The sequence below is a fragment of the Macadamia integrifolia genome, chromosome 1, assembly GCF_013358625.1.
Source record: "Macadamia integrifolia cultivar HAES 741 chromosome 1, SCU_Mint_v3, whole genome shotgun sequence".
NCBI lineage: Eukaryota > Viridiplantae > Streptophyta > Magnoliopsida > Proteales > Proteaceae > Macadamia > Macadamia integrifolia.
In genome coordinates this window covers 25666933-25679425 of record NC_056557.1, presented here as the reverse complement: position 1 = coordinate 25679425, position 12493 = coordinate 25666933, and the positions used below count along the sequence as shown (strand labels likewise).

The 12493-nt window shown below is 39.6% G+C and overlaps 1 protein-coding gene and 1 non-coding gene across 2 annotated transcripts; one reads left to right on the top strand and one right to left on the bottom strand.

Moving 5' to 3' along the window:
• The first annotated feature begins 1815 nt into the window (after nt 1–1815).
• On the top strand, nt 1816–1922 carry LOC122086679. Its single transcript, XR_006142517.1, has one exon. It is a non-coding gene; the product is annotated as a small nucleolar RNA R71 (small nucleolar RNA).
• Nucleotides 1923–3578: 1656 nt separating this feature from the next.
• LOC122072521 (L-type lectin-domain containing receptor kinase IX.1-like) lies at nt 3579–8820 on the bottom strand. The gene is made up of 2 exons (XM_042636929.1): nt 7000–8820; nt 3579–6832 (listed from the first exon to the last, which is right to left on the bottom strand). The coding sequence occupies exons 1-2, from the start codon at nt 8482–8484 to the stop codon at nt 6221–6223; spliced, it is 2097 nt and encodes a 698-aa protein (XP_042492863.1). The 5' UTR covers nt 8485–8820; the 3' UTR covers nt 3579–6220.
• Between the last annotated feature and the right edge of the window lie 3673 nt (nt 8821–12493).

The window sequence follows — 12493 nt, the reverse complement described above, 5'->3', positions numbered from 1 at the left end:
CTAGTACAACCTATCATAAAAGAGTCAGGTTTAGTATATCTAGGGTCATAACCAATGAGGTATGATGATCCTAACATGTTTAGAATCACTAGAGAAGGTTTCCTAACAAATTTGAGCCCAATCAGAATCTGAGAAGTAGGATTGGTAGGTTGACTAGTGGGCAAGGCACCCACCAGTCCCTGCTCGCCTGTCGACCCAGGGACATTGCCAGGACCGATAGGCCAGGACCGACGGGCAAACCACCCACCAATCCCCACCCACCAGTCAGGCCAGAAGCTTAACTAGGACAGGTGGGCTCTGGATTGGTGGGTCCGATCACTTCCAAGGCACCCACTAATCAGAACCAGGATTTTCACTGTTCACTTCCATCCTTCATTCCACCTTGGGGAAACCAAAAGGGGTCAATTTGAACGCATTTTTCACAAATCTAAGGCTCAAAATCATGATTTCTACTTAGATTTAAGGTCGATCTGAGGTCTTAAGCGTGGATCTTACCTATTTGCTCAATAACACCTCCCCCACCTCAAATCCTTTTCATTAGATCAAGAGATCACCAAAAGCTTCATAAATCTTGTGAGTTTTCCTTTAATCCTTCATAAACAACATATAGAACCTTTATTAAACCTTAGATTCATATTCTCAAAAGATAGTAGCAAGATCAAAAGGATTTCTACCCAAATCGAAGGGTTTTACTAAGGGTTTCATAAAGGCTTAAGGAATATGGACTTTACTCACCTCAAATCGTAGATTTTGAGATGAGGATCATAAATCCGATGTCGGATTCAAGAGATCTGACCCCAGCAATGCATAACGATCATTTTTGTTCCCATTTCCTTGTTCCTTCCTTTCTTGTCTTCTTCTTTTTCTCTCTTTTCTTTACTTTCCTCAACTATCGTGTAAAACAATAAATGAGGTGGAAGAGAGGTAATAAATACTATTTATAATGGGGTAAAAATATCTAGTAAGTAGATTGGTGGGTCACACTGGTGGGTTGACCCACCTATGACCACCCACCAGTCGGCTAAAACTTAGCCTAAACATTGGGATTTTTGATGGGGCTCAGCCTCGTCACGTATTTCACTCTTGATAATTGATTAATATGTGTACTTAGTATAAAATACGATCACATACCTTTATTATGCATACATGGCCACGTGATACGTGAAAGTGCACGGCTTGGGTACGTTGACTTCACTAGGTACTGACTCCAACTCATTTGGCCAGCCCGAGTCCAGAGTCACCCTCGCCATCATACTCTATAAAATACTCACCTTGGCTCGCTCGGGTTCAGGTCCTGTAAGACCAAATAAAACTAACCCGGAAATTAGACAGGGTTTAGAAAGTACGGTATCATAGTTTCTCTATCCTAGATTAAAGGTCTGACAATAAGGGTTGTTTTTGGACATGACATTCACATTTTCAAGACCTATATTCAAACCATTCACATGAGAAATATTAGGGCACTCCTCTATCACATGCATGGGAGATTGGCACCAATTACGCATAGGCACAGAATGATTTATTTGGTTCAGTTGGGCAGATCCTTTGACTATTATGACTTCGAGTCTCTTGATAAGACTCTCGAGTTGAGCCTCTTTGGACACAACGCCTACTACAAGGTAACCCTTATTTGTCCTCTCAATTTCTTGAGTAGACTCCCATTCTCTGGCTTTCTTAGCCAATCCAAGCAAAAAGTTCCATGTGTGGTCTTCATCTGTAAAAGATGTAAAACCTTTGGGGCACATAGACTCTAACAATTGCTTGATATGATAATCAATACCCTCATAAATGATTTAAAAAATTTTCCATGTATCAATTCCATGGTGAGGGCATTCCTGAAGGAGGTCCTTAATTCTCTCCATACATTTGGTAAACGACTCACTAGGTTTCTGCGTGAATTGAAGAATGTCACTCCTGAGTTTATTGGTTTTATGCAAAGGAAAGAACTTTTTTCAGGAAGGCTATGGTAAATCCATCCCATGTGGTAATGGAATTGGTAGGCATACCATAGAGTCATTTCTTAGCTTGGTCCTTAAGTGCAAAAGTTATGAACCTTAATTTTACAGCATCATCAGGCAACTATTAGACCTTAATCAGAACACAAACCTCCTCAAATTCCCTAAGAAATAAGTATGCATCCTCAGAGGGCAACCCATGAAAATGGGGCAACATAGTGATGTATTGAGATTTGAACTCAAAATTATTGCTCTGGGTTTGTGATAGAACTATGCAGGAAGGTTGGATTGTTCTAGCAGGATAGAACCTATCTTTCAGAGATTTAGGTGGAGGATTTTTCTGTTGGTTTATCATATTGAAAGGTACTAAAGAGAGTAAACGTAAAGGGTCACTACTTGTTGGATCTCTTCTTTCTAACATATTCGCACTATTACATACCCACCTAGCACTCATGTAACAGAACGCTATCCACAACTAAAATAAGACAAACCACAAACACAAAAGAATGAAATTTTTTTTGAAAACTTTTTTTGATTTTTTTTTGTGAGCTTATCGGCAGGGATCTGGGGTTGCTCAGGTCAATTCCTGAGGTACTGCTATAGAGCAAAAGAAAAAGAAAAACATGGAACTATTATTACAATAATAATACAACTATTATTGCAAGCTGTTCTTCTCAGGAATTCAATAAAAGAAAAACAAAAATAAAACAAAGCAAACAAAACACTCCAATTTACCAAAAAGAAAGCAAAAAATAACATGGAACTATCTCCCCCGCAATGACGCTAAAAACTTGTTTGAATTTTAAAAAGTAACTGGAAGCATACAGATCAGTGTAGCTAACGGGTCGAACACAAGGGGAGTAGCCATTTTATTTTAGGCTTCTTCTAGTAATGCGAAAGTGCACAGATTAATGATTGTGATCTAATTCTAACTATCGCCCTCAAACACATGCATCTAAAAGCGTCCTAACCAACAAATCTAGGGAAATTGAAAATTGGAATTGAAACTAAAAATTGAAAGACCTAACCATTCACATCTAACCCTAACCATTCGTCATTTAGGAATTTAAATTCTCAAACCACGTAATTAAAAAGCAAATAACTGAAAGTAAAAGTGCTGAAAAGTAAATAAATAAAATAAAAATGGAAAAACGCTAGAGAGAGGCACACAAGTAGGTATTTCTACTTAGCCTGAGGGATGCACCATAAATAATATGAGCTTCCCTACTTGACCAGAGAGTACTCTTACAAGGGTTTTTCTACTTGGCTTTAAGGGAAGGGATGCAATATAAATAATCAAAATAAAAGGATGGTTCCATAGATAGAGAGGAGCAAAGCCAACGCATAATCTAGCCATGAACCGTGGGGGAAAGGGAGGTCAATAATGTAAAATTGAAAATTTTAAACTTAATTTAAGAATGAAATGGTAGTAAGAAGAGGGAATGAGAGGGGGTGTGAGAAGACTACTGTAGAAGCCTACTTAGTTGAACTTGAAAACTTGATTAAGATTTAAAATACTACGAGTACTAAAAACCAGATCTGGAATAAACAAAATCTGAAATCGCTAGTACTAAAGAAGACAAATCAATATTAGGATTCGAAAATGCTAAAGACTCTGAAAGGTCCTCCGAAGAAGCAACTGATGAATTATCAATGTTGGAATTTAAGTTACACTCATGCACTCTAGAGACAGACTTCTTCTACTTCTTCTTCTTTTTTCTTTTTCTTTCTTCTTCTTTTGCTTCATCTTTTTGAAAGAGGATCGAACCGGCGAGATAGGCACAATGTCCACAAAATTCAACTTAATAGAACTATCTTTTGTAGTATTATCCTCCTCACCTAACAAATCTTCTTTATCCCTCTCCTTCACACCTAACAAATCACTTTCATGAGTGTTGACTAAATTTTCCACATCATCGACCAAAGAAGGAGAAGAAATGACTCCAATAGTTGTATTAGCTTTGAATTCCTCACAAGCAACCTTATCAGGATCCATCTCATTTTCTTCCAAAGCACATGGGTGGATATCAATGTCATAATTCACATCACCATCAAAAGAGGACATATATCACTAATTCATCAATATTTTCTTCACCCAATAAAGCAAAACTGTTTTTTTTTTTTTTTGTGGTAAAGTCAAAGCAAAAGTGTTGACAGCACAAGTACCAGGACAAAGTCTCCATTGTCTTATGACAAATTTTGAAATTCAAATTCAAATTCAAACCCAAACGTAAACCTTAGCCACACTGGCATCCCTCGCCTGCAGCAGCCTCCAAGGAGTTCTGGCCACCTACATCTCCGGTGGCTTCAATCTCTCGCTCACCACCATTTATGGTGGCAGCCAAGATGTCTCCTTCAACACGAATTTTCTTCGACCATTCTTTAGGAACAATGGCGATAACATCAGCGTTCATCGATTTTAGAGTGCATTGCCTATTTGAGTGGCCGAAAATCTTGCAAGTATCACAGCAGAGGGGGCGCCATTCATAGAAAACTTGTTGGTTAAAGCAAACACCATTTTCAGGGCAGATTTTGATATGGTTAGGAGGCACAGCTGCTGCCGAGAGTTCCACTCAAATTCTAGCAAATGAGTCTCTCTGTCTAGATTTGGTTCTACGATCAGTAAACAAGGGCTTGCTAATGGCACTACCAATACCGCTTAAAGCTTCCACAGACCAGAAATGGAAAGGCAAATCCGGCAAACGGATCCACACCGGGATGGAGGTTAATTCGATTTTCTTCATGGGCATAGATGGATTCGAAGCTCTTCAGACTAGAGGGGAGCGCTGAAGAACCCAAGAACAGAGGACATGTCCACCACATTGCTGAAACGGAATATGTATAACCCATTGGCTAAAAGAACAACTTCCACATGGCCGGACAACTTCCACAAATGGGCAACAACAGATTTGACAAACAAGAAGGCAGGCTTTCTACTGATAAAGTGACCAACACAGGTCAACACCCAAAGGGCGATCTCGGCTTCCAGCACCTCCGACGAACAATGCACCACAGGTTTTCCTTCTTCCAAATCTGGCTGAATAAAGCGAAGAGCAAGACCCTCGTTAGACGAGGCTCGTTAGACGAGGGATATCTAGAGAATAAATGAAAAAGGCCGGCCTTGAGAGAGCAGAGAAGGGGGAACATGTGACCCAGAAGCTACCAGGGGAGCTGAGAGGTCCTTGAGATAGACTGAACAGCCTTCCACCGCACCATCAAGATCAGCTAAGATATGACTGGCCAGGCGAACCAGTAGCAGGGACTGATAACGGGGGGAAAGCCTCAAGACCGGAGGCAGGGAGCAGCGAGGCCTTCAAGACCCTTGCTCCATTAACTGTCACAGCAGTAGCAGATGCCAAGGGAAGCCCCTCCCCATCCCTAACAGTGGGGGAGATGAAGAAGGATCCATTAAACAGAAGATTGAACACACATGGGTTAATTCAAGCTAAAAGTAAGGGAACGAGACCAACCCAATTCAAAACCACAGAAAGAAAGAAAAAGAGGAAAGATGAAGAGATGGCAAATCTGCTCAACAAGCAACCGAAGATGCATTTGGAGACTCGGCCGAGTTATCCGCCGGAGTTGATCGGAATCATAGCCTCCAAAACGCTAGGTCGCCACCCCGCCTGGGATGACGGCAGCGGCCGATTTTATCTTTTTTTATTATCCATAATCAACTTTATTAGCAAAGTTTTGATTACATTACTCAGAAAAGAAAAGGTAGAATATCAATGAAGTATCACATGGCAAGGACGGAATATCCTATTATTAAAACACTAGGGAATTGAATACAAGGAGTTAAGGACATGTTCAAACAATTCAAAATTTAATGAAAGAACAACACAAAAAAGTTTCTGTAATTAAAAATTACATTAAAAGAAGGGGGGTGGGGGGAGAACTGCCTTTGTGATTTTAATATATTACATTTCTGCAAGCCAAAAAAAGAAGAAAAAAAGAAGGGAACAATTATTCAAGAGGGAAGATGAGGAAGAAGCTGAAGTGGTGTTGTGTAGGACTTGTGTCACTTTTTTTTTTTTGTTGTTTTTTGCTAAGAGTCAGCAAGTGAATTTTATTAATTACGAGAAAGTATGTATAATACAAAGAATGTAGTGTAATCTTGAACCTCTGTTCCACCTTCGATATTACCATCAGTAGAAAAGAAATCCAATAAAAAAAAGAAAAAACTAAATAAACTGCTATTGAAATGTATGACTTGTGTCACATTCTGCAGAACCATGGGAAAATGTAATCGAGAATATAAACTCCTATTGAAATGGAGAGAAAACAGGCACCTTACAACATGGGAGAATGGGCAGTGGAGCATCAAATTTAAGAACATTGATAGCTTGCCCAATAGATGGTCGGAGATTGTAGTCTTGTTGAGCACACCATAGCCCAACAACAATCATGCATTCTACTTGTTTCTTGACATCAGAATCCATACATATACATGGGTCAGTTGCTTCGAGATGCTTTCGACTTCCATAGAGCTCCCAAACCCATCCTACCAAACCTACTTCACTTGGGTTAGCCATCCTCTCAACAGGCTTTCTTCCACAAGCAATTTCTAAGAGAACAATGCCAAAGCTATAGACATCAGATTCTTTGCTAGCCTTCCCAGTAAGAACATATTCAGGTGCCATGTATCCCATGGTACCAGCTACATTGGTTGTTTGTGTCCCTTTTTCCTGTTCCACAAGCCTTCCTCCCATGGTCCCAGCTATATTAGTTGTTTGTGGCTCTCCCTCATTTTCCACAAGCCTAGCCAGACCAAAATCCCCTAGTTTAGCATTGAATTTGGAATCTAGAATTACATTGCTGGATTTAATATCCCTGTGGACAACGCAAATACTGTAATGCAGAGGCCAAGTCAAGAGCTATCTTGGTTGTTTGTGTCCCTTTTTCCTGTTCCACAAGCCTTCCTCCCATGGTCCCAGCTATATTAGTTGTTTGTGGCTCTCCCTCATTTTCCACAAGCCTAGCCAGACCAAAATCCCCTAGTTTAGCATTGAATTTGGAATCTAGAATTACATTGCTGGATTTAATATCCCTGTGGACAACGCAAATACTGTAATGCAGAGGCCAAGTCAAGAGCTATCTTGTATCTCAACTCCCATGTCAAGGAACCCCTATTTTGAAATAGATGGGAATCAAGGCTTCCATTGGACATGAACTCATACACAAGAAGTAGCTCTTTCCGTTGGTGGCACCAACTAACAAGGTGCACGAGGTTCCTATGCCGCAATCGACTAATGATCTTCACCTCCGATGAATACTCCTTTATTCCTTGTCTAGACCCTTTAGAGATCCTTTTCACAGCAACATCCATTTTGAGATCACTCAAGAAGCCTTTATAAACGCCTCCAAATCCTCCCTCTCCTAGCTTTTGTTTGTCATCGAAGTTGCTAGTTGCTCCAGCCAATTCAGCATACGAGAACTCCCTTGGCCCAGTGGGCACATCTAAGACCACATCATCATCTGCGTCACTAAGATTATTCCTTCGCCTGAAAAACAAAAGCAAAAACGAACCCAAAACAGTAATCATGGAAGCTCCGCCCACTGCCATTCCTATCTTCTTTTTTATTGATCCGCCCCCCCTTTTGGATGCTTGGGTGGACACTCCCACTTGCCCTTGAACTGGTGCTGGTGCTCGTGCAGGTGCTGGAGCTGGAGCTGGTGCTGAATTTTCCATTTCCAAACTTGAACTGAAGTCCCAGGAGTTGAGCTGATATACCCCATTGACATCTTCAGTGGTTGAAGTGACCTCTTCTGGAAGATACTCGCTCAGATTAACAACATAGTTAAGGCCACAGATCTCTGGAGAAACAGATTTATTAGAACAACTCAATATAACACTCAAGTTATAAGAACTTGAATCATAATCAACCGTAGCCTCCCATGGCTCAGCATTTACTGTCATCTTATTCCAAAGAATCGCATCACATGAGGTATTTTGAACAGATACGATAGAATAGATGTCGATACCTATGTGATTGCTATCTGGGTCCCAATAATTCTGATATGTATCAAACTCAACTGCAACTATATGCCTATTGGTTGCGGTATTGTTTACTGGTAGGTTATAGAAAAGACCAAGACCACCACCATTAAAATTACCTCCCATTTGAAAACCATAAGGAGCAAGGAAAAAAGTAAGCCCATCTCCACCTTTGTCGTAATCGGATTCGCTTATGGTGAAGGAGAAATGAGTGGTGAAGTTCGCTAGGGTTTTCTTCTTCTTGTCCCAGAGAGGAACTGGAGCATTATACAACACTCCACCGTGACTATAAGGACTAGATTGGTTAAGGTTATTTCTTGTGAGGTCGATGATTGTACCAGAGAGTTCTGCATCTAACTGGGGTACGATGATCGGAGTTTCCAATAACGAGTAATTGAAACTGGGAAAGTTGAAACTCAATGAAATTGCAGGAGGAGGGACTAGAAGCAAGAAATATAATGAGATCTGAAAGAGAATGAAATTAAGCTTTGGAAATTGGAAATGCCAACTCACTGATGAGATATTAGCCATGATTTTGGTTGAAGTCTTGAAAGAAAAGTGAGTGACGAGAGAATTTTAGAACAGAAGAGAGGATGGGAGGGAGTGAGAGAAACAGAGGGGTGGAGAGGGAGAGTCACGGAGGAGTGGAAGTGAGAAGAAGTTTCTCTATTCCCATTATCTTCCACCAAACATGGAAGAATCTACTGGATTGGTGTGAGTGTGAGTGTGAGTGTCAGTGTGAAATGGAGTTGGGGGGCACAACATACATCCTGGGGGATTTTAGGTGTTTTTTGTGGGGGAAATCCGATTCCAACAAATGCATGAAAGCCAATAAGAACAAACGAAAAAGTATTTGCTGAGTGTTTATTTTCCATTTCATAGGAAGATTGACTGATCATTTTGCCTACCATGTGCCTATGCCAAGTTAATGGTTTTTTAATTCTACAAACAAGAAGACTACCAACTGTTTTTTTATTTTGCTTAAAAAGTCAATTGTTAAGGGTGTATATATATATCCGGAGTTTCTTATGAAATTTTAGATTTCAATCCAACGGTGGATTGCTTTAATGTTGGGTGGAGGCACCAGGATTCTATCCTTGATCTCACAATTTGGTGGAAGAGAAAATGTCGCATTTTATAGATGAAAAATCCTTGGACAATGGGATATGTCATCATAACAGACAACATTTAGTGGGAGAGGAATGAAAAAAAATATGACAACAAAAGCAAGACTTTAAGTCAAACTTTTGAGATGGTTCGTGAAGTGCAGGAATGTAATAAGTGTGTTAATACACACTGGATCATTCCCCATTCACATGATCTGACCTAGGGGTGTCAATTCCTAAACCGAACCGGTAAAACCGGCCGGACCGAACCGATAACAACCCGGACCGAACCGAACCGAAGCCTTATTGGTTCAGTTCGGTTCGAGTATTGTAACCCCAAAACCAAACCGAACCGCACCGAAAACCGGATGAACCCGAAACCAAACCGAAACCGGCTCAAAACCCGGACCGAAACCGAAACCAAACCGGTAAGAAACCGAAACACTCCAAAATTCATTAAAAAAATCAAAATTTGAATAGTTTTGTATACATTTGTATGGAAAATCGAATCCAAACTAGACCAAAAACCAAAACCAACCCGGTTACAAATCGATTTAAGAAACCGAAGTTCAACAATTCATCATTTGGTTGTTTCCTAATGGCTCCATACCGGTTTAAAAAACCGATCCAAACCGAAATGAACCTAATAAATCCAAACCGGTACCAACCCGAACCCAAACCGAAACCGCACCGAAGCCGACACCGGACCGAAACCGATAAATCCTTAATGGGTCGGTTTCGGTCACTTCCAAACTCACACCGAAACCGGTGGAACCGGACCAAAACCGCACCAACCCGGACCGTTGACACCCCTAATCTGACCAAACCTGCCCGTATGACATGGGAAGCCTGTTGTTTTTCCTCATTCAAATTTCATCACTTTGTCAAATCTAGCATTATCATATGTCCCTAGCCTGGCCCACACCAGTCATTTACATAGAGTAAATGATGCTTACCTAGTCAACCGTACAAAGTCTTGTACACCACTCATTTTTGGGCCTGATAAGTAACAGGTGATGGGCCCATTAACGTCCGTTTCTGAGCAAGTGGCGAGACTGAAATTTTATGCAAGTAGACTTAGGTCCTACCACTAATGAAGGTTATGGGTATCTTTGGTGTATAGGCAAATTTTTTTTTTTGATAAATATAAGCCTTTAATTTGAAGAAAAAAAATATAGGCCTTTAATGATAATGATATTGATACTGATAATGACAATGTTAGAGAGATTTTTTTGTTTTCTTCAAAATTCAAGGTCGGCCTTGGTCCTGAGTTTAGACTTGAGCCTTGTGGATTTAGCTCGGATGAGATTATCCCAATCCAACACTAGGCTCAAGCCCAGGGTCAGCTTATTAGGAAACCAGGTTCGGATGGTTACCTTTTTTTATTTTTGCTAAAGATTGGTAAAGAATATCATTAATAATCAAAGAATAGAAATACAGTAGAAGCAAAAACCATTAAACTAAAAATCCACCTTCGGCATGGCCATCAACAGATATTTAGCCCAATCACAATGACTATTTAAACCGAAATTTGGGTCTTCTCTGAAAATCCCAGCTTACATAAGATAAAACAAATGAAAGAACTATTAGCCATGAGGCAGAACTTTTTGATTTGCTCCATGCTTTGCCAGGTTATTTGCAGTGATGTTAAATTCCCTGTAACAGTGTGAAAATTTTCAATTTATTTTATTCAAAAAATTCTTGTGAAATAACCATCTTTTCTCGAAACACCATGGACTTTTTTGATTCCTAATGCAAGTGACGACTGCATTGGAGTCACACTCAATCCAAAGATTTTCCATGCCCATGTGCTTCGCATGATGTAGACTGTGAAAAAAGGTAATGAACTCAGCCATGAAATTAGTCCCAATGTCTTTATAGTATGAGAAGCAAAGGTTTGGACGGTTACTCGCTTATAAGGTTCTACGTTCAAAACACAATGAAGAACTCCATCTCCTTTTATTTCTTTCCCACCAAATATGATAAATCATTGCCCTAAAAGCAAGCTTACAAATGATGTTACTAGAAGATTTTCCATTGAAAATATTCAAAACCCACCTACACTCTCTGTCGAAAGGAAGAATAAATTTAGGAGAAGTTAAATCAAAGATTGAGTTGACCCCATTCATAATAAGCTTTGTGAAAGTTATTTGAGGTAGCATGTCAATGTTTAACAGCGCCTTGGGATGGACTATTAAGGAGGAGTGTTCTGATTCAAATTGAATGAGTTAAAAAGAACTAGGGATAAGCCTAAAATGACCATAGGAGAAGTAGTGAGAATAGACATGCATAGTTTAAGTCTTGACCCTAGTATAACTTTGCACATGGCTGATTTAGGTGGGTTCTGGTGAGCTATTGTTGTGTGCTTTCCCTTTACATTTTACTATTCTTATTTTTCCATTTGCATGGACCCACATAGGTGACCCCATTTAGTTGTGATGCAGACCCGACCAACACATGAAGTTTAGCCCAATGCCTAGCATTTACCTTAGCCCATGATTAAACATTTCTTAGTCTTTATTATTTAATTTAAAGTTTAATCTCAGCCATAGAAGCTCAAATGTAATCGACGGTGGAAATATTATAGGAGCTTTTCGGGTTGGAACTCTTCACATCCTTAATGGATTTCCACCCCAACTCCTTTGACTCCTCAACTTGTGAGCACAAGTTTGGCATTTGAGCTAGCATTGGAAAGCTACAAAGAAATGCCACTTGAAGTCACTACTCATCTTGAAACAAGAATCAAAGTATTGAGTCTTGCATCAAGGCATTGGAATACCTCAACTCTTGAATCGTGGCATGAGAGATTTCAACAAATGGAAGACCTCAACTACATTTTCTATTTTTAAGATTTCTACTGAGTTTTTATTTTCTAATGTATTTTGTGATTGGTCCATGTCACAACTTGAAATTTTAAAAAATGGTTGTAGTCTCCTAAGATAATGGTTGTAGTCCTATATAAAGATGACACATTTTGAGTTGTAAAGAGACAAGACAATTGAATCAAAGAAAATTTTAAAGTTGCTACAAGCTTCTTATAAACCTAGAAGAGTTCTTCTTATGAAACCAAGTTGTGTTTCACCCATCCTTGAAGATATTGGATTTTCAATCAGCCTAGAAGAAATGAGCCTTCAACCTTGAAGAGTTGAAGTCACACCCTCTCAAAGATCCAACCTAGAAGAGTTGAATTTTGAAACAATTATTTTCAGATTTGGACTCTATAAGTGTAGTAACTTGATAGCTCTTTTAAGCACTTTTTCATCCATAATATTAACAATTCCTATTTCATGAAAGTTGTAACCCCACTTCTTACCTTTAATTCTCAATTTAAATCACCCCAAACTGATTATTGGAGCAGAAAGTTATCTCCAAATTACTGGCCTAAGGTCATTCTGTCCGAAATTTGTTTTATGTAAAAGTTAAGTACTCTCTTG